Source organism: Lytechinus variegatus, chromosome 10 (assembly GCF_018143015.1).
Source record: "Lytechinus variegatus isolate NC3 chromosome 10, Lvar_3.0, whole genome shotgun sequence".
Taxonomy (NCBI): Eukaryota; Metazoa; Echinodermata; class Echinoidea; order Temnopleuroida; family Toxopneustidae; genus Lytechinus; species Lytechinus variegatus.
Window position 1 is genome coordinate 33,123,483 of NC_054749.1, and position 23,591 is coordinate 33,147,073.

The following is a 23,591-nucleotide window of genomic DNA, read 5'->3' on the forward strand; positions in this document are numbered from 1 at the left end:
TATTTGTCTACACAAGCTGACATCATACACCAAACTAATAAAAACAAGAGACAGGAAAAAAGCTGCAATGGTTTGTCTAATCAGGGTGTATCAAAACAGACCATGGTAACTACCTGTAGTTGTATTAACCGAGATCAAATAACAAGTACAGCTATTATAGCCTCATAAAGGATCATTTCACGTACACAATTTTTGTCACAAAGTACTTTTAAAGGGGTACTCCATGCCTAGTACTGTTCACCAAAATAATGCAAAACCTTAAAGTGATATAACTTGGTTATTCCTTGTTTGATTTTATTCAAATTTTCATTTATTTTGTTTGTCTGATTTCCTCATATTAAAGCTATAATTCAAATCAGGAGAAATGTTTGGGCCAAACATTTGTGTGTAGTCCCATTCATTTTTGATACAGCACACTCTAATTCTTTGGTGTATTACACATTCTACATGTATAAGTAACATGTCAATAGCTCTGAAGCATTTGAAATCTCATGACCAAGGTTCCAATAACACACAATGCAATTGCTTAGCAATTATTCCTATGCTTGATCATCATGATTGATGGTCAAATTTATCCTGGAATCATTGCTGAGCTTTGTGTTACAGGCTCCAAGAAAAGATTAATCGTTTATCTTAAAAAAAAAAGATAATTAAAAAATGATGAACAAGACAAATAATAGCAGATGAAGTGACACGAGAAGATTGAAAACACTGAACAATACATATATGTGTAATTACACCCACATAGAACTTTCCTTTCTATTACATACATGGAGGGACTGTCATCATGTATTCCCACTTGAATAGAAACTAGGCCTATTTCATTTCTAATAGATCACACAAAATGTCTCATGACCATTTCTCATTCACATGTAAATCAGTATAACACGTTACTGTGAAGGCTTTCACTCCACACAATAGAAATGACTATTGTTAACCACAATAATAGAAGAGATAATATACATTGTATGAGTCACATCCTAAAGGAGGGGGGGGGGGTGCAGTGCAATAAAAACAGTCTGAATGTATCCGGATTAAATCATCACATTAATCTTGGGAATTTTCATCAATAACATCATATGAAACTTATTTGTTAACCAATCTAATCACGAGTCACCTCAATTACTATTTGAATGTCTTTTTTTTCAGTATAAAACCTTGGATTCACTTGAACCCTAACCCACTAGCTGGTGTGCTTCAATAGCTGCTGAGCACACTCAAGACCATACACATTTTCAAGTAGATATGAAGAAATCTCATCATCAGGGGGACATTTCACAAAAATTATAACAAATTTGCATTAACAGTTAAAAGCTACTGAAATATTTCGATCTGATTGGCTGATAGTAAACTTGTTACAGAATAGTGCCAGGACTTTAGACATGAGCACAAACATCAACGACGGGGCATCCAATAAAATAATTGATCTCTAAAACATTGGACTTCTCTGTTGTTGAACTGCTGGAGCCATTATAGCATTACAACATTCTACATGTGGGGGCGTCATGGTATAGTGGTTGCGAATCTCATCTTTCAACAAAAGGGGCATGGGTTCGACTCTCAGCCACGGCGTGTTTTACCTTCAACAAGAAATTTATCCATATTGTGCTGCACTCAACCTGGGTAAAGTGAATGGATACCGGGCAGGATTGATTCCTTGAATGCACCAAGCACCTTTAGCAGCTGGAGCTACAGCCGGGGTAATATATAGTGCGCAATTCAATAGGAAAGTATATAAATCGGTGCCTCATAAATGCTACATGTATTTATTATTATATGAACTAGAAAACAAAGACATATCAAAGTCCACAATATGGGGGCCGGATACATATATCTTATGGACTTGCAGTTCAACGGGGAAACATGAAAACTAATAAAAATGCATGGCATCAAGCACAAGATAAAAAAAATCAATTACCGGTACGTGGACGACTGACAAATGAAATAACATAAATCATGAGCACTAAAATGATATTACTCACCAGGTGATATTAGTGATGTCTTACCAGCTTCTGTCATGATATACTGATCAGGAGCAACACAGAGGTCACCAAGACCCTAGTAAATAACAAGAATCATTGGAAAACTTATAGTTGCAGAATCAAATATCAAAATTCGTTAAATTATTTTATTGTAGGATCTATTAATTATATTGCACAATGCATAGTCATACATATATTTCTGTTGGGTATCTTTTGTGGTGAATGTATAACATTAAAGGTAAATGCTAGTTTTGGTAACGATATCAAAATGAGTTCGTACAGAATCCAATGAAATGACCACAAAAGTGTCTGTATAAATAAAACGCATGTGCCAAAGGATTCTGGAAGAAATTGTGTAATTTCTGAGAAATCAGCAAATAAGCACAGGATTCGGGTAGAGCGTCGGGCCAGACGCTCTAAGCAATAATTATACATTGTCCCACGTGCGCATATCTGTGTTGGGGATCTTCGGTGTGAACACTTTTCAGCATAGATTTCAAGATTTCACAAAGTTCAGTTAATGTAACTGTACCAGATCTAGATCCTCAATGATATACTGACAATTAAGCCTTGTTTTAGACTTTCTCATGAAATCAGTGTTTACTGCAACTACTGGAATTTCTCTTTAAGAAGTTTGAACTACATTGTACTGAGAAATGAGCAAATAAGCATAGCATTCTAGTCAGTTGTAGGGTCTTTATTCAGGCAATAAAAGTCCCACGTGTACTTATCTGTGTTGGCAATCTTTACTTTGATCGCCTTCAGCTTTGATAGTTTTCAGGAATTTATAAAATTAGGTTTATTGCAATATGTACATGCACCAGAACATGATTTCTAATCGTATGCTGACTACTGACAATAGTTCTAAAGACTTTCTCATAAAATAAAGGTTTGATGCATCTACATTGCTTTACCTTTAATTATAACTGAATTAAAATTTGGATGAAAGCAATACTTACCACTTCGATGAAGAGTTCAGCTCCGACCAAACACCAGATCATTAAGATACACACGATGCTTAAGATACTGGACCTGTCATCAACAAATTATCCAAATAGATTCTAAGTAAATACATGTATCTGCATTTTTAATAATAATTTTTACAAATAAAACAAAGTAAGAAACTTCAGAAGAACTTCAGTAGAACTTGTGATTCCTCTGCATACTTTGCTTGCCTGCAAACTAAAGTACATGTATCTTCTTATTTTATAATCAACTGCCTTAGTACTTGGCACTGGCAAAGTATAGAACCCATTGATATTACAGAATTCAGTAGGACTCAGAAACAAAGGCTTAACCCTAAATTAACTGGGATATTTCATACCAGGGGCCTGTTTCATAAAGGACTTGCAACTGTTGTAACTTTGCCATTATGGCAACTACCATAACCTTGATTCTGATTGGCTGCTGAGCCCTGTTACCATGGTAGTTGCCATTATGGCAAAGTTACAACAGTTGCAAGTCCTTTATGAAGCGGGCCCCTGGATATACTGAGGGGGGTCAATTCGGAACTGAGTACACGGGCGTCGTAAATTTGGTCTAAAAATGCACAAGACTAGACAGTAAAAGGTCACGGAGCCCCCCCCCCCCCCCCCGTTAAATAAAGATTAATCTAAGGAACATGTAAATAGGTTTACTTACAAGACTAATAGATATCTAGATGACCTGGATGCTGCCCACAGGACAAAGAGACAGGTCACAAGTTGAAAGGTCAATAAGAGGACCATTCCCATCCACCTGTAACATAGATCATAGAATACTGTCTCATTTATCAAAACGATTTCCATTACTAGTACATGTAAATCTACGTAGATTTGAATGACTTGTACAAAAAATCAAATTCAGTTCAAGTTGAAATGATTATAAAGCCAGTCAAAACTGGTTATCAATCGCTGACATTGAGCCCTGGTACAAGTTCGGATGCTGGTTTCATGAGAATGGGAATGCAAAGAAAAGATATGGTCCAAACAAAGATGGGCAGAACTCTCTTGAACTAGAGATGTTATATTACATAAAGTGTGACAAATTGTTTGCGATGCATATTCAAATTAATTTGAAGTTTATTTTGATCCATGTTTGAACCTTATCCTGATATCTGATATTTTCTCCATTCAATTTGAGACATATGCAGCTTGTTTTCATGAACAAACTTGACTTTATAATGTGTACATGTATGTCATCAATCGTGCGCGCACCATGTGCTTCCTCAGCCAGAGACAAGATTGTGTGGGAGAAAAATCAACACCAAAGTAATCGCAGGATTAATCTTTCTACACCAATACTGCCGAAATGCTTGTTACTCTAACAGTATATTTAATGAAACATGTGTAATTTACATTACAAAGCTTTAAAAATAAAATCCTCCAGTTGGCATGGAGTAGTATACATACCTGAAATAGTCATAGTAATCAATTCTACTAATGAGCAGACTGGTATCCAATCCATTAAGTGATATCTTCTCTGTGATTTCACTCAGATTACCAGCTGCCATCTTAGATGATTGAGTTAAGGAATCCGTCATCTCAAGCATGATGTCTAGAGCAGTCTGATTGGTCACTGTCGAACGCAGATCACTTTCTAACGATGCCACCTCAGATGGAATGATGTTCTCAAGATCATCTTCAATTTTACTGATCTAAGAAAACAATACAAAATCACACAAAAATGTTGTGTTTAACGCAGAAACCATTGAACACTCATTTGATCAGTCACTGTCAACCGGAGATCACTTTCTAACAGTTCAAACTCAGATGGAATAATATTAGATTATCAAGATCAACTTCTAATTTTACTGATCTAAAAAAAAAAATCAACAAGCACATTTGTTAAAAATAAAGAACGATTATTTAAAAGAATAAGAAAATATAACACCCGAGCAAGATATCTAGAGCTCTTTGATGTCATCTCAGACAAATAAAGGTTTAGATTCGTAATTATTCATCCAAGGAACAATCTAAAATCTTATTATAATGTAGGATATGAAAACAAACTTCAACACTTGAATGAAAGATATAACACTTAAAGTTGAATTAAGAAGGGGGTGAGTTTCCATAAATATGGTTTCCACACATAATATAAAGTATATATCAGTTGTTCAAACAAATAGCATGTCACAAAAATCTTCTGCCTTCTCGATATTTTGCTTTGAAAGTCTATGAAATTAGCCACCTGTCAGAGCCCGAGAGACGAGTGTACAGAAAAATCACTCTGAGTGTGACGTCACCGGAGGGAATTTAGTGTAAGAGGTGCCTGGGTGTAATACAGAAATGCTATGCAGAGAGTGAAAGATGATTTTACAATTTTTTGTCAAAGCAACTCAAATCAAACAAATAGGAATCATATGTACAAATCTTTACTTTACCTGTATAAAGAACAGTATGAATAACTATCATGAACTCTTAAATCATGATGAAAGATTGAAAACAGTGAGTTATTGAATGATATTTTCACTATTTCTCATTTATTTTATCACGATGTTCCATCAAGTGAGTAGCTGGAAAGTAATTCCGGCGGCTAGCTCAGCTCTGCGCGCGCTGCATGCCTATATGCTATATACATGTACAATACACTCAAGTACACCCAGGCATTGAGTGTGTACTGCACTGTAGTGGGGAAGTGTTCTGGTATGTCGACCCCCAGACCATCCCCATATATATCTCTATGGTCGAACCGCAGTTCATGACCATGCAGCAATCCCCTAACGTCTTTTTCTTCTTTCCTTTTGTCTTTGACACCATTTTTATATCCTGTGGATCATTTCCACTCATGGCTCATTCCACAGAACAATCTTGAATCAACTTACTATTCTTCTCGGCCTCCCGAGTTGTTTTCTACCTGTATATTTAATTACGCTAGAGGTCACCGTCAAACATACAAATGCAATTCGCAAGTGAGTTCAAGACAGCATGAAAGGTATGCGGTCCGGCAGCTCGACAGCTAGCTGCCCCGGAGCGGGTGGCCGGTCGGCACAAAGCAATTCCGCAACCAACTGTGTTTTTTGCAAGAGCCGCGTCACACGCGGATAAATATATCATGATAACACGTCTGCTACGTTATCGACTGGTGAGAAGATCTTGGTCAAATTTCATATTATTCGTCTTGAAATTATTCCTTTAGGATCTATGGTATCATTATGAGGGAATTTACATATTTGGAATAATAGTATGGCCATAAATATAATTTTAATCATTTCCTTTTTGCAAGTTCTCCGGCTCGAAATACAACTTCAACTGCAGTTTATTCAATTGTTTCGCCACGGACACAGTCCGGAACGAAAACAAGGCATTAAAATCGTCTAAAATTGCTACAAAGAAGAACAGTTTTAACAATGTAGGGTCATATTATTGACAATATGTCTTATGATAATTATTACTTCCTTTCAACATCGTTCACATAAAATCAATAGCGATAAAATGAAGTTTTGACACAAAAGTAAATATGAAGGCGTACGTGCATAGTACACAAAACAGCACTGCCTTGTTTACTACGATACCCCCGGTGACGTCACAGTCAAAGAACACCCGTCTCGGTAGGCATTGCAGGAACGAACTCGAGGAAAATGAGTAGGGATAAATCGTTCAAATTCACTATTTTGAAAAAAGAAAATGGGGGGTCGAATCACCTCTTAGTGTTTGGTGGGTTGTAAGGTTGCTATTAATGTAGATATCTCAATATTTTGAATCGTCTTCTTAATTCAACTTTAATCAACTACTTAGTTATATTATCAATAACCAGAAAAGTTGACATTGGCTGCAAAATGAATTAATAAATAAACAAATAAACAAACAAGCAAATGAATAAATTAATACAAAAATATCAATTTTCAATTGTATTTTCAAATCTAAAAGCAAACTGATGTCTTAATTGAACACTGATCCTTTTAAAAAATCATCTCGGTCAAAACCAATATCAATTATCATTCCATAGGTACCTAACATGCTACACATACATGTACAGCACTATTAAAATGTAAATCCTTTGGGTGAAACTTATATATTTAATCTCATAATGCCTTGAATCTCCCAGGGAAAGATCATGAAGATAACCTACCTTGTAATCCACAGTAGTAACAGTTTCGTTTATCCCATTGGCTGAGTTGACAAAATGATGGATTCCAATGGCAGCTGTCTCATTGCCATAGTAACCAACTCCTAATATCCCTCTGCATGAGAATAATGAGATCAGACAGATGAATAAATACAAAATAATGGTTTGTACTTGTAGGATTTATGTATCGGACAGGTTTGTAATTAGGTAATGACAATTCAACAACATAAAACACATGAAAGGGAAAGCTGACATTCTACATTGCAACTTGGATATTTCATCCAAATACACTTCAGCTACTATGTCGTCAAAAATGTTCCCAGTGCCTTAAAATATATCAGTTAAATAATTGAAAAATTAATTAATTTCAAATTTAGCGAATTCATAATTTGTGGATTTCACATTATCGGGATTTAAATGAACATCCAAGGCCATCAAGGTCATGGTCGTGGATGAACTATTTATTGGACTAGACAGAAAATACCTTCTCACTAGCCGTTGAGATTGGTTTGTGCCCCTCCCTTTTTAAAAAACTTTCCCGTAATTTGTGTTTAATCTAGTTCAATAATATGTCCTTAAAAAAAAGAACATGCCTTGCCCTCAACATATTGAAGTGACCTATACTACATGTATGATATAGATTTTTGTGATCATGGACTTACAACACCCATGTTGTAATATACAGTACATATATTAGTGTAATCCAAAGGGCATCATTTCCAAGACATATGTCATATATGCAAGTCTGAATTGATAAGACTAGACTGAAAATCTGCTGTTACTATGGCAACAACAAGGGCAAAGTGTTCAAGGTTGCTTTATTTGTGTACCTGAACTGACAAAGATATTTTGCTATGAAATGACGAGCCTCGAGGGAGTGGTATAGAAATAGTTCCATTGAAAGAGGCTAAGCATAACACACTCAAGGGAGAAGCATAGAAACTAGCTAAAGTCTGTGTGACTGTGATATTAAAGATTTAAAGGGGTAGTCTACAGAAAACAGACAAAACAGAAAAATGTGAATAAATGTGGCTTACACGTACATAAATGGTTAGTGATGTTTTGGGGCCTTATTGGAACTAGGAAGTAAGGCTTGTGGGTGTTGCCCTCTAGAATAGGTGTACATGTAGGCCTACCTGTACATGCACATACTAAACTATATCTTTTTTATTTTAAGGTGGGAAACAAACTGATAAAATTTATTCTTTCTTCCCCCTTCCTAAATAACTAAGAGCATATAGCCAACAGTTAGATGTTAGCGGGGGACGATCTTATTGTACATGTAAGCTGTAGAGTTATATTTGATTACTTTTATTTGTGTAATTATTTTCATTTTTTTAACAAAGAATGTTGTTCAGAATTGCAATGCTACATGTAAGTTCTTCTCATTACAATTAGGCTGCCTTTTTTATCACATTTTTTTTCATTCTTTCTGCTTCTATGAGGTAACTAAGATTCAAACTTCTATCAAGGCTCTGCTCTAGCTTCTCATCTTTTTTTTTTTTGGGGGGGGGGTGTTTTCTCAATAAACTTCAATATCATTTTTTGGATGACCTTCCCCTTTAAAGATCATACCAACCATCCAGTCTATTGAGTTAAATACCACTATAGAGATTGACCTACTAATACTATTCAATAAGCCAAATCATATGTGATCTACGGTGAATGGAGCAACAGGAGGGCCCAAGGTCTCAAATACCCTGGTTTGATATGCGGGTGACACCATGGACCTGCTACTACACTGATAACAATATAATTTCTAAAGATACTGAATTTCAGATGGTTATGAAAGATTTTGAATTATGTGGCCATTTGAAGTGAATAATTTAATATAACCCTCATGACCATTTTTGTGGCTTCCGAGAGCTTCACACATTTTCAAGAAAGTCTGAGGTTATAATGAAAAATGTGAAAAGCTCTACATGTACATACATGTACACTAGAATGCAACTTGCTGGTGCTGCATTGTATTTACATGTTTGCACTCGACCAAAAAAGTGGTAGGGGTGTGCCGCGGGCGAGACAAAAAACGGGGGCCTTGGAGCAGGCTTATTGTAAAAAGGAGCGTCCTCGGAACGGGCTTCTGAACTACAATTTTGTGAAAACGGGGGTCCTTGGAACGGATTGCGAGCGTGTGAGTACGTACGTATGCACCTCTATGGAACGGGCATGCGTGCATGATGCAGCTAGCGTGGTCTCCGCCGGGTGCACTCGCGCAGAGACAAGGGTCGGACAGTGCTAGGCGGCCACTTTTCACCAAAATTGCAGCAAATCAATGCGACCAGAACGGCGTAACGCAAAAATATGCGAAGCTTCGGGGCGGAGTTATTTCTTCTTTTTTCTTGATAAGAACAAAATGCTATGCCTTGGAGCGGCTTTCATTTTTTTTTCTCAATAAGACAAAAATGCTATGCCTTGGAACGGAAATTTGGGTGTAAAAATGGGGGTTCCCTCCGCGGCACATACCCGCTATGCATTATATACTGAGTGCCCCCTCCCCCCCCTCCGGATTTCTGCTCAACTCCATGAGGAGTAAAATGCTTTTAAAAGAAATGGGACCCTTCATGACTCAATCGCGAGTAGCTGCAAGATGCGACCCATACAAGATTTATTAGGATTACTCATAACTATGAAGACTTGCCAGATAGTATAACTCCCCATGTGTGGATGTTGCATCCGTAACGGTATGCATCTACATGTATTCCACCCATCTCCCCATAGTGGGATAAATCAAGAGAATGTCAACAGCGCTAATTGATGAGACCAGTGGGGGCAGTCAACCTTAACGCATCCAATTAATAACTTTATAGTTTAAACCCAGAATGACTCATACAAGATGGGAACAAAGACAAAGATGGCACAAACAACACAGATGGTTAATAGACTAGTGTCATTAGGTGATAAACCTATCTGAATATGTTAATTGCTTGGGTTTGTCCACATCCCATGATGGAGAGAGGGAGAGAGAATGCTGGCTGTGTTGAATGTTTGCATGCTGAGTTCTTGTATCAATTGAATGCTGAGAATGATTACATGCTGTGCATGTCAATATGGGATGGTTATTGACAAGGGAGTTTTCCCACCCCTTCAAGCAGATCAATAGACACCTTTAGTGTTGTGTAGTTGTACATGTACATGTACGTGTACTTGTCATGATTGATTGCTACAGTATTGGGTTATACACTCAAATACGTACATGTACTGTACACATATATATCAAAGCCCAATTCAGGATTTAGTGCAGGCCCTTAACTGAATTTTTTTAAACACCAGGTTTATTCACATACTGTTACTTGTTTTCAAATGGTCATTAACATACCTGTACTGTACATTTACAATATGCTTGAATATACTGTATTTCTGAGCACACACATAAAAATTATGAACACAAATATTGTGCAAGGAGGACTACACCTGTATGGGTGCCTTCAGTTTTATGTACCACAAATAGAATCACAAATTGAAATGCATTTTGGAATGCATTCCATTCAATCATACTGTTACCACTCTTTTCCAACCAAATCCACTATCCATGCATTAGTGAATTTGACCCAGGAAGTCTATGAGGCGCCATTTGTAACAAAATTATAACGACCAATCATTATACCGGTAATACCAAATATTTCAATATAATTTACATTTTATTTTGTAAACAATTACTATTATATAAATCAACAAATCTAATCATTTATATTTAACTCCAAGTCATACTTCATTATTAAATAATAACAATTCAACATTCCATTATGTGTATTTATTAATAATGAAAAACAAAAAATCATTATTCATAAATAGCAAAAAACAAAAATAATTACTAAAAAAATAATGGAATGTCGAACTGTTATTGATGATGAGTGAATACCACGCATGACCATGGGGTTTCGAAAAGCAACCTAAACAGGTATTTACCATGTTCTGAAAATGCACCCCTTAACAAGTATTGGCATGTGAAACCCTTAACAAGTATTGGAAACAAAACGGTACCCATGACAAGTATTCCCTGAATTGCCCCCCTAAATATGTACAACGATATCTTAATTGTTATGTCACAGACGTGATCACAGACGTGATCACAGACGTCAGCTGAACTTTCATTTTTATAGGGTTTTGTACCACCCCACACACCTCACTCAAATCTGACACATGGAGTGTTGGGGCAAAAAGATATAGTCATTTCATACCCTCGCAAAATGGACCGCAAACACATTGTTTTCCTAGCAAAATATATACCCTTTTTTCACTAGTTTAGTGTTTTTGACACCCTTATTATGTTACGTATGTAACGTGCCCTATCTTGAAAAAGAGATCCTTTTTACATGTTTTTTTTTTGTCATGCATGGTATCCACTCATCAATGGAACTGCCCCCACCCCCCTTGACCAATTGCTATGTATTGCGCTTTGGAAGAAGTTCTTTTTTTACAACCGACAAAAAAAAATTTAATTAAACGCAACACTGGTTTAGTTTGAAGTACATGTACACTGTATAATGTTGAAAACGACAACACACTCCTCTCTTGACAGTTCTTTATCCGAATTTTTGGCCATTTCTAGATACATGTACATACATGTAATCATATGATATTGAGCAAAGTGTAGTAAGTATAATTTTGTTGTCGTACAGACAGGCTATTCTATGACAGCCAGCCACGTTCATACTCCAGTACTATTGAAGTGAAATGAGCGTAGTAAAGTAAGATGACAGGTGATATTAGGCTGCTGATAGCTGATAAACTGGTAATCCCATTTGAGTCGGAGTTCACAGCCTCTCCTAATCATAATATCTTCATTCAACACAGATTCTTCACATACGCCGCCATCGTCTGCATCACGGCGCTCATAGGATTGATGTCTCTCTCAACTAGATGCTAAATAAAATACCCTCGAACGTTCATGGCTTCAATTTGGGGAAGTCAGTCTTCAATGATTACTCCAATAGATTTCAATTAGAGCTCGAGCTTTCCTTATCATATCGACAGTGTACTCATATGGCCTATCGTACCAAATACTGAATAGACCAAGGCCAATATGTTTGAATCCCCCCCCCCCCAATTTATGTTGGTTGTTTTCTGTTTTCATTATGTACAAATCAACTGCATGTACATGTACTTGCACTTTAGGCATACATGTAGCCCAGAATATTGATCACTTGAACAGTCTTCGTTCAGTTTGTTGCTCAAGATGAAAAGTGCATCTTTCTTTAATACCAATACACTGTACCAAGGTCAAATTTTTATGGAGGTCAAATCTTACAGGTCATGACAAAGTCAATTAAAATATTTTTGGCTCAGCAGCCAAGCTGTAATACCAAGTTTGTATTAAAGAGGTCATTCTAAAAAAAATAGTTCCTGCAAGTCTAATATGTTCAGCACCCTGAAGGCCTACATGTACATCTAAAGTATGCATCACAATATTCAATGAGATCTAGATACAAACATCACTAAAATTATTCAGAAAGGTCAGTATCCACATGAAGTGTTTACAGTGTATCAATCAACCAATTATTCTGTATTGGGGCTGTATTTAGAAGCGATACAGGATTCTATTAGATTACAGTTTTACGAAAAAAGTATATGTACTACCGGTACTCTAAGGGATAGTGCACATCTAATGACTCAAAAGTTAGCAGTTCTGTAATCTCTTCAAGCCTTTCTCCACTTTTAACATACATGTATTCTGAATTAATATCAACAGGCCTTCATTAGTTCTATCTACACACACAGCACTTGAATTGAGATGAACTTCAAGACAATAGGCCTAAAGTACATGTATGCTTTTAATAATATGTCTCCTCTTCACATTATTGCATTAGGCCTGTACATCAGAAAAGGAAAGGAAGAACCAAAGGGGGGGGGGGGGTACATAAGCAGACAGAGGCAGCTTAGACAGTCTTACTCACTTTCCTGTTGGCTCAAACGATAATTATGACCCCTTATACCATTCTCAATTCCCCAGTCTAAACTAGACTACGAGTCATTCTACAAGTGTGACAACTCAAATTTCCATCTATAAATACCCGACTCAAGTACAAATCAAAATGTCAAATTCATTATTTGGCTCATGAATGTAGAGAATAGCCTACACTCTAGGCCTACAATACAGAGTTGGGGAGAGGATTTAAACACACCTGTGCATACAAATATAATGTACACACTATTAAAAACATGAAGAACATGTACATGTAAAAATGTACATGTAGTTCAGGACAACAACAAGTGTAGTACAGGTGCAACTTTGTATCTACATGTACAGTACATGTACATAGCCTGTACAGTACTGTATGTACATGTACATAAACTTTAAACACGTGTTATACAGGCCTACATGTACATGTATGTACAGTGTAATATCTAGAACAATAACAATACATGTGCATGTACAGTTCTGTCAAATATTAAATATTATTGAGGCCATGGTCACCAAACTACATCTTGTACAGTTTTGAAAGATACCATATGGAAATCAGACAATTAGAAGCTTCGGTACCATCGGACGGCTTACCACTGATCGACATCAACACGGGCATGTGATGCTAAAATCAATACATTCAATACCAACATATGTATCTCGTAATTGCATGCATTTCATGTATGCATTCCTTGTACTGTATGGTTACACTTGTTCTTAATATTTCTTATAAAAGAATGTCATTTTTGTTCAAATTTTATTACATTTGACAATAAAGAGAGTCTTGATTATAAAACAGTAATATTTCATGGAGGAATCAAGCCAAATTATACTGAATAAAATATAAAAATTACAATATTTCTGAAGAAACATTGGTGAGAAGGTGACTCTATATTTGCAAGCAGTATAAAAAGGTATTGGAAAAATACTTTTTTGTGGAATTAAGCAATTTTGTAAAGTGTCATCTGCGACTCAAAGCTTAATTAGCGTGTGTTTTTTGTAAGATCTGCTTTTGATGAAATTTCTGGCATTATTTGATTTTTCTCTATTCAAATCAATTTGTTGTTGATGTGAACTTGACCAGCATTCAAATGAAATTGCACAGCTCTCTGCGGTAATTCTATGTACATGTATGGTGCAAATTGGTAGGTTGAGACTTTAAGAGTTAATCTTATTATGATGATGAAGAATGCCCTGGTACTTTTACGAGTATCACGGATGTATCTTCGAGAGCATAATTAGCATCATGCATCTCCACCAGCGATGTGCAGCACGGACCTGTGCATTGAATCTATTATGCATAGAACTGGAAATTTAATATGACTGCTTCTCTGAATAACCACCAACTTGTGTATGCATTCAGGCTGCGGCTGTGAAGGCTCAACAATATGTGAGAATGTATGAATACAGGTACCTGTACAATTCTGCATACAAAAAACTTATAAGTGCATACATGTATTTTTCTCGTCTCTGGTAGTGGCACGAACGACTACATTTGTAAGTTGCTTGCTAACAATGTCATACTGTACATTTTTATTGTTCTTTGAATATTTTGAGCTAGAAAGGCCTGTTGCAGTATGGTGTTGGTGATAGTGATGAAACCATGAAAGAAAATAATAAAAAACAACATAGTACTTACCAATCTGTATAAAGCCTACTACCGGTACTTGTAAGATATTACCAAAATTTGGTATGGTTTGTAAACATGTATTTGGTGACTTCTATTCTTTAAGTTTTTACAGGTCTACACAAAACTTTCTGTATTCCAAATATAGCTTCAGTATGAAAAATTATGTGCCATAAACATCCATATTCCTCTTTTCTTCTTCATAGCACAAATTCTACAGTGTACATTTAATGAAGATTAAAATCAAGGTTTTCCATAGTATTCCAAAAATGCCAAATTTACAATTACATTCACAAAATACATCATATTCTTTATTACATCATGATCCTTTGGTTTATTGATAATACATGACTGTCTGCCTTACATGTTTGTAGAACATAATAGAGAATTCATTCTCAAGAATTGCGTCAATGTCAAGATATGCTTTAAACCCCAGATGGTTTTCAAATAGGTCTAATATGATTCCTGAATGATCTGATTAGGCCAAGTCGAATGACATGCGTCAGCTCACCTGCACCCCTAAATTGCATTTTAGGATGACATGCATGTCATGTACTGAACGTTCATGGAAAGTTCAGTAACAATCAATAAATTGAGACTGGAGACTGCTAATCTGACAAGTTTCCTACATGTAAATGTACTGTGTATGCACACCTACATAAGCATAGGCCTATGTATACAAAAAATAAAATACCAAAAAGAAAAAAAAATACACCCTGGGTGCTTTCAAATTCAGACCCACTCTAAACCCCAAAATACTTAGTATGTAGTATTTGATCAGGGGGCATTTCATCAATATTTTCGTCCAACAAGTTGTCAGATCTGACAACTTTCCTGGATTCTGATTGGTTGAGAAGCACTGTTACTATAGTAACTGTCGGATAAAACAGGACTTGTCAGATAAAACGTCTGACAAGTCTTTTCATGAAACGCTCCCCAGAAATATTACCTGGTCTATTCCCGTCAGCAAATGTCCCCCAAAGAAAGGTATTTTGAAGCATGAACAAGTTCTTGTAATACGTGTATTATGGGTATTTAATTTTGATGATCAAGTTGGTCCCTCAAAGAACAAATAGAGAGAGAGAAAATAAATCAAGTACATCTATCACTGATACTTACAGGCAAATAAACCCTGCTATGATGAGAAATCTCTGCGGACACTTGACCGATGGTCTAGGCTGGCTGGGATCAACTGACCGTCGTCTCTTACAGCATAAGCAACAGCTGAAGAACAGTGAAACAACCAGTGTCAGGAGAAGCCATAGAATTGGTATGGCAGCCCAGAAGATCAAACTCTGTTAAGAAATAATTCAGAATTTATTTTATCAATATTGAATCAGTTTTTATTTAGATATTTTCCTCACTTTTTCCCCTCCATAGACCTACAATACCAAGTAGCTGATCAAGCAAGAATCCTCTGCAATTCATGAATTTCCTTGCAGAGAGTAGCCATGATAATAAACATCAATTAGAAATGTGCACTGTGATAACATTCATGACATTATTTGTAAATAATGTGCATTTATATAATAAAAACTTACTCTCTAGTCTCTACATGCAGTTCTTGCTTGGTGTCATTCTTTTTGTCTGTTAATTTGTTCAACTTCTTTTTAAACCTGCTGAGCTATACTTGTTCAGATTTTGTGTTTCATTTTTTTGGGGTGGTCTGGTTTGGTAAATTTTTACAGTTTGTACTACATGTATACCTGTATGAGCAATCACAAGGTATTTTTAATCATTCTTATTTTCAAGGGACTTTCAAGGGCTAGATGGGCAAATGGCCATAATTACCCCACCCTCTCTCTATTTCACTTTAACATGTAAACAATGACCTCCATTCCTGTAGGAAAGTGGGTGTAACCGTATCCTATATCAGATAGCATCCTTTATGACATTAGCCTTGTTCAGACGAGGGTTCCTGTTCCTAGTCAGAGTAAAATATTATTCTGGATGAAGATTCCATCACGTGACATACATACATGTACATGTAGGCTATTTTGGTTGCTATGTACATGTTTTTATTCATCCTTTGGCTGCGAGGCATGTTTTTGTTAAACCATTTTTTAATTGAATTGAAAACGGTAGGCAAAGCCCAGTCAGAGGAAAGTTTGGAGTGAACTGATATTCCTCCGACCAGGAGTATCTCAGAGGTACAGTAGGTCGGAGCACACCTCTGTCCAGAAGGCACTACTCTGACCTTTCCTCCTACCAACACAGCCTACATGTATGTCTTCGTCTGGTCATAATATAAATACATGTATCGACAATGTATGGCATTTTAATCCATGCATCAGAGAATTTTACTCCAATTAGGAGCCCCCACCTGAACAGCCTTGTACAGTAGGCTACATGTATTACTAAAAATTGGGAATTCCCAAGACACAATTGGTCCTATATCTTCCTGGTTGGCATTGATGACATTCAAATACAGTTCATTCTATTCAATTTCAACTCTATAAAGCTGTATTATCTAACTGTACATTATCCCCTCTGATTAGTACACTTCCTCAATTGTATGGTTTATTTGAATACCTGCTGAAATACAGGTGTACACAATAGACCCAAGACTGAAGGGAGTGCACTCACCTTCCTTTGTGAGTCAATACACAAGGCTATTCACTAGATTCTTTTGATGCTCACTGGATCATTTCTTTTTGTACAAGTTTGGGTTTAATCGTTTAAAGGACAATAGTTATAAACTTGGAGGTGGTGGGGTATTATTTTTTTACTCACTTTATAAAGTCTAAAAATAAATGCTAACCAAAAAAAGTATACATAATCAAAGCAATCACAATCACAAGAATAACTATAATTTAATTCGTCATGCAGACGAATTAGGTGGTCTGTCTTTATTCTCGGCATCATGATTACTATTACCATGTTCATGCATATCAATCTGATCTTCATGAACACAACGGAATGCTCATTATGGATTGAATACTTGTGAAAGACGGGAGATGATAAAGCACTGTGAAAAGGGTCTTTTTGATGTATGACAATACTCCAGCTCACAGCCATGTGATATGAAAAAAAGTAATAAAAATCTGTTTTATCTTGCTAAATTTTAACTTTTATACCATTAAATTATCATAAAGGATCATGTACGAGGTGGTAAAAAGAAAAAAAAATGGAAAAAAAATCTTGTTCACCCTAGGACTCGAACCTGCGCCCTTTAGAAAGCGAGTCAAATGCGTTATCCATTTAGCCACGATATTCCCCATAGAGAATACACATAAGCAATTTTGAGAATTACAATTCCAATTTTGCAAGTGAAAAACGGGCATGATCCCGGCATCTGATCAAAAAATGGAGGGCACATTCACGAAAGCTCAGAATCTCAGCTACAACATACTAAAAGCTCAGGGAAAACTGACAAGAAACAATGGAGATATGGCTCACGAAATAGAGGAATGTCAAATCCAGTTTTGAGAAAAAGTCATGTCCCATAGAGATTACACGCAAAATGAGGAAAAATGACATGCCTCTTTTCATCGCTGTTTTTCGCCATGATATGTTTTTCAAAATGAAAATTCATGCTAACTCAGGAGAAAGAAAAAATTTTATAGGCCATTTGGAGAATTTTTTTACCTTTGATGCGCGTGTACGCGCGCATCATGACCTTTACATGACCTTTGATGACATTGACAGTTGACCTTTGACCTGAAGTTAATGTCATGTAAATATTGTTAATTTTTGATAATTGATAATGAAGATATAATCAAATGAAGAATTTTACAAAATGGCATGTAGATGATGTCATCATAACCATATGACCTTGAAAAGCTTAGTATGCCGTCTCTATGATAGATTCTATGTATGATGAAAAAATCAGCAAAATTGATTCCGCCAATTCCGAGAAGTTGGCGACAAACATAGGTGACAAGAATAAAGAAAGAAATAAAGAAATAAAGAAAATTCTGACGAAATCAATAGGTGCTCTGTCATTAACAGACCACCTAATAAAGATCATATCACACACTTCTCAAAACTGCAAAATAAATGTGTTTTTGCACAATCAAAGGAGCAAACAAGATACCACAAAAACAGAAAAATAATTTTACCAATTTTTTTTGTATCTTGTGTTTTCTTCCAATTTCATTGTCTCTTGTTGAAAGGTAGCCATAATTATTAAAGAGTATGGACCATACAGAGTCTCAAATAGATGTCTAGACTGACATATAACAGAGACAGAGTCAGACTGACTCAGAGGTGAAATATGAAGAGAAGACATTCACCCATCTCTCTTAAGGCTAAAACTAAAAGGCCTATAAACATGCAGAGTTGCAGACTGACCTTAACTTAAAGATATTTTTATTACGGTACTTAACCCAGTTTCATTTCACCTGCATTTTTTTCCATTTGCGGATTTTGTGTTTCTTGTCAATTTCACTCAGTGATTTTCTAGCAGATTATTTGATGTTTTTATGTAGATCTAGATTCTAGACTAGTTAATAGAAATACCTTTCAATCATCTCTCAATTCATCAATCAATGTCAATGACAAGTCAAATGTTTGACTTTGATCGACTGAGACTTCCCTGCTCTCTAGTGTCAGTGTCAAACATGAAAAACTTGAACTTTAGTTAGGATAAGCAGAGGTCTTCATTTTACTCATATCAATCATGCTTGAAAGTTTATAATCATACTGTACCTCAACATATTTCTTATTTGAAGGATCAAATGTGGAGTCTTGTTTCTTGAGTCCGTTGTACGAGATGTGCGGCCAGCTGTGGAAGAACTCTGCCAGCCAAAAAACTGAGTAGTTTTGCGAATATGAATGTTCTATTAATTGCCACATGATCACTCAATCAAATAATACTGCAATAGACAATTGTCAAATAATATCCATGGATCCTATTAGAGAAGAAGTAGTAGTTCCTATCTGTTGCTTTAGTAGCTTCAACAAGTTCGAATTAGAGTCAACGAAAGGCGACGTGACCCGCTTATGATGAAATGGCAATGAACGTTTAACACGGGCGATCAGAGCGGGGACTCGACTGTGTTTTTGTGGGAAATCATCGGGGGCCGAAAAGCAAAGCCACTAGATCGATGCGAAAATGCCGATGAATTGACTCACCGCGTGTATGAGCGTGGGTGTGTGCTAAAAAGCTGTAAAAAGAATAGGAAAAAAAAGATATCCCTCATATCATTAACTGTAGATGGCGCCCATGCAGATTTTCTCAAAAGTCAATTGATCCCAACAAATGGGGGGGGGGGGGGGGATCGAATGATTGATGATGAAGATGATGATGAAGATGATGATGGTGGTGGTGGTGGTGATGATGATGATGATGGTGATACACAATTTTATGTCTCGAGACCTTTTTTTTGTATCAAAATGAGATACATGTACCTTTGATTTTTGTCATTTCAACATTGCAGGAGTGAACTTACTTATCATATCTTTACAAATAGCAAACTTTATAATTAAAAAAAAATAAAAATAGTTATTCACTGAGCAATTTGCAAAAAAATCATCAATTCTTATAATAAATAATGAAAGTATTGAAATTCAGAAATAGTTTGTGAAATTAGTTATATGCACATCATTATGAATATTCAATAGGTAAGTTAGAAATGTGACATTTTCATAAATTTATATTTTCATACATGTGTGTATGATACGTCTCCCTTATAATAAAATAAGATGCAGCAATGAATATCTAATGCACTAAATCAGCCATCCATCCGATTTTTAAAGTTCTTGAGGACAAATATTTTGAATTACCAAGTTCATAAAAAAAATAATACAAAAGAACAAGTTAGGATATGACATCAGTTTGCTCATTGAATATCCATGAAGACAAGCATAGAACTGTTTCTCTGGAAAAGTGGAATATCTAAAATGTCATAACTCCGTTATTCCTTGTCTGATTTTGATGACATTTTCAGCATTTCGTTTGTATGACTTTTGTTTGTCTATTCAAATCATATTATATTTCAGCATTGCAACTAAACTAGAAAATGAAAGCTCTGGATGAAGCTCTATGATGCACCAGCCAGGAATCTGCACAACATCATGGTAATGTTTTGGAGTTGTAGCTACCTACACTAGGGCCCCATTTCATCGAGACTTACAATGGTTATTTGGCCATTATTCTAACTACCAAGGTAATAGGGCCCAGCAGCCAATGCACAGTCGGGCAAGTAAATTTTCAAATACTTGCCCAAAAATCTATTTTAATTGCCCCCCAGAAAAAATCCTTGAAAAAAGTTTCTCTTCAAAAGAACATTTTCGCGGTTTTATAAACCATTGACCTTTTCTCTCTTTTGACATGAACTGAGTGATCTACCTGCCATGACTAAAATTAGGGTCAATATCACATCATATCGACCCTAATTTTGGTCATTCTACTGTGAGAATTTTGCTTGCCCAATTCAGGCAAGTAGTTTTGGTCTTTACTTCAAAACACTTGCCCGACTCTCAACTTTTACTTGCCCCGGGCAATCGGGCAAGTGCTTATGTAGCACCCTGCAATTAGGTTTCCAACTTCCCATGGTACATGTAGTTAAAATAATGACATAGATAACATAGTTGTAAGTTTTTATTAATGCTTAAAGTTGTCAACGTAGCATTGATTTACAATTAAAACCAGAGGAAATATAGAGTACATATTAACAATTAACCACTAAACAACAACAAATGCTAAACATAGAAATTGAGACATGAGGGTTAGATTTTTCATCAAAATGGTGAAGTTTATTCATTCATTATCATTTTCCACAGGTACAAGTACATACATAGTCGAAACAGGATTTGAGACAATGTGATATCAATGAGGGCTTTACTCCGTATATTATATGCTTGTTATTCTAAAAATTTGTTATTATACGTGTATACTGACACACACAATTTGCAAATACCAAGATATTCATTAGTCAAAAAATGAAACAGGGTTAATTAATGTGAATGTTTACGGCATTATCCTTACGCTCTTTTTTCTCAAGATCATTCAGAAAAAACAATAACATGGTTGGGTTTGTTATTCTGATAGTTTGTTTCAAACAATTTAAGATAAGGTTTGTTATTCCAATGGTTTGATAGTGCCAGTACTACATGTAAGTTATGCAAACATTACTTCATTTTTTCTGAATATTTTCTGATCATTTTGATTTACAACTTGAAAAGGCTAATTTCAATAATTTACTGATTAATGGACCTTCAGACTTAAACCATGTTTAATTTTCAGATTGACGAACATTCTGAATATTGAACCGTTTAATTTTCAGAATTATAAATCTTCCGATGAACAAAGTATATTACCCCAAATTCATGTATTCAATTGGCAAGAAAAATCATCATCTCTCATCGTGCCCCTTCCCACATACATGCATCTATTAAGAACCTGTGTTGCCCCGGCAAGGGCCGGCATAAAAATAAACCAACTACATGTACAAATCTGAAAGTGAAGACTTTTTTTTTTGGCTTGTCAAATTTTTTTGTGGACAAAATCCCCTTCATTCTTCATTTTGGTTAAAACCCCCTTTTTTCCTCAGGAAAATGTGCCTCCCTTTCGAAAAATCCTGGATCCGCCTCTTAGCTACTCATGAGCGCTTACCTCTGGTTGTGAGTGACTCTTAACCCTGGATTTTCACATGCTTAACATTGCCATTGCTTGTCTTACCCCTGCTACATGTACATGTATTTTGCAGGGCCAAATAATCCCATACTATATAGGTAGGGCTAGCCCACTTTGCAAATATCCTGAAAGAAAAGAAAGTGGGCTTAGCTTAACCCAGCGGGTCTAACTTGCCATTTAGCCTCACCTACAGTACAGGGGTAAAGAAAATTTTGCCTGAGAGAAAAGCATTATAAGGTCTACCAAAAATGTCATCAATGGAATGTGAATAAATTCCTCCAAAAATATCAGTAATAACATACATTCAAATGAAAGTATTTACTTACAGAATTCTGTATTCTTACTTGTCTATAAAGGTCACATTTTTTGTTTTCCCTTGTGTGGTCACTACAGACAGGTTTTATGGTACTTTTTCCTTTTTATTTCAGGAGTAAATTGTATTTTGCCTTTTGCACACACGTTTACTCACTGAACAAGGCCTGTAAATCTATATCTTTGCAAACGTCATCATAATAACTTCTGTGCTCATAAATATCTAAGGCCAAATATTTAAAGGTCAAGTCCACCTCAGAAAAATGTTGATTTTAATCAATAGAGAAAAATCAGACAAGCACAATGTTGAAAATTTCATCAAAATCGGATGTAATATAAGAAAGTTATGACATTTCAAAGTTTCGCTTATTTTCAACAAAATAGTTATATGAACGAGTTTGACGATTAGGACCTCCTTGCCTGAAGCACAAAATGATAAAATAATGGAATTCCACGTGTTCAGGAAGGAAAGAAACTTAATTTCACATGACAATGACGAGAAAATAAAAATATTTCATATAACAAAATACAAAAGAAATAGTGAGTGATGTCATCAACTCTCTCATTTGGATGTAACTGGCTCGTTCATAAAACTGTTTTGTTAAAAATAAGCGAAACTTTAAAATGTCATAACTTTCTTATATTACACCCGATTTTGATGAAATTTTTAGTGTTATGCTTGTTTAATTTTTCTTTTTTTATTCAAATCAAGTTTTTGTTGGGGTGGACTTGTCCTTTAAGGCCAGTGAGGCCAGAGTCTTAACCCTAAAAAGACTGGGGGGGGGGCTGATTCAGTCCCCCCCTCGACATTTTGATTTTGAAATTTTTTAAAAATCAATTTGATCAGATGCCTATCTAGAGTATGTGAAACAAAAATTAGCATTTCAGGGACATTATTATATTAATTAGAGCAAACTTATGATTTTACGCATAAATTAGCATAATTAATGAGACATGAGATTTTTTGCCGAATTTGATGTTATAGTTTTGTAGATAATGCCATGGGTAACGCGTGTACCAACAGCCGAGATCATAAGGGGGGGGGGCTGAATCAGCCCCCCCCCCAGTCTTTTTAGGCGTCGAAATAGCCCAGTCTATTTAGGGTTAAGGGTGTGTGTAAAGACTGAGTATTCTTTCACA

The 23,591-nt window shown here is 35.8% G+C and overlaps 1 protein-coding gene and 1 long non-coding RNA gene across 4 annotated transcripts in view; both read right to left on the reverse strand.

Annotated features, from left to right (window-relative positions):
- LOC121422674 (protein tweety homolog 1-B-like) overlaps positions 1-19,649 on the reverse strand; it is a 33,229-nt gene extending 13,580 nt beyond the window's left edge. The window contains exons 1-7 of one of the 3 annotated variants that reach the window (XM_041617836.1): positions 19,211-19,648; positions 15,680-15,855; positions 7,032-7,143; positions 4,373-4,617; positions 3,624-3,719; positions 2,942-3,014; positions 1,983-2,058 (exon numbers count right to left, since the gene is read on the reverse strand). In XM_041617836.1, coding sequence (XP_041473770.1) covers positions 1,983-2,058; positions 2,942-3,014; positions 3,624-3,719; positions 4,373-4,617; positions 7,032-7,143; positions 15,680-15,855; positions 19,211-19,357 — 925 coding nt within the window. In that variant the 5' untranslated portion in view covers positions 19,358-19,648. Of the gene's footprint in view, positions 1-1,982; positions 2,059-2,941; positions 3,015-3,623; positions 3,720-4,372; positions 4,618-7,031; positions 7,144-15,679; positions 15,856-19,210 lie in introns of all 3 variants that reach the window. The other 2 variants (XM_041617838.1, XM_041617839.1) reach the window with 2 other exon arrangements.
- Positions 5,063-6,093, reverse strand: LOC121422676. Its single transcript, XR_005971178.1, has 2 exons — positions 5,560-6,093; positions 5,063-5,523 (listed from the first exon to the last, which is right to left on the reverse strand). It is a non-coding gene; the product is annotated as an uncharacterized LOC121422676 (long non-coding RNA).
- Positions 19,650-23,591: the final 3,942 nt, after the last annotated feature.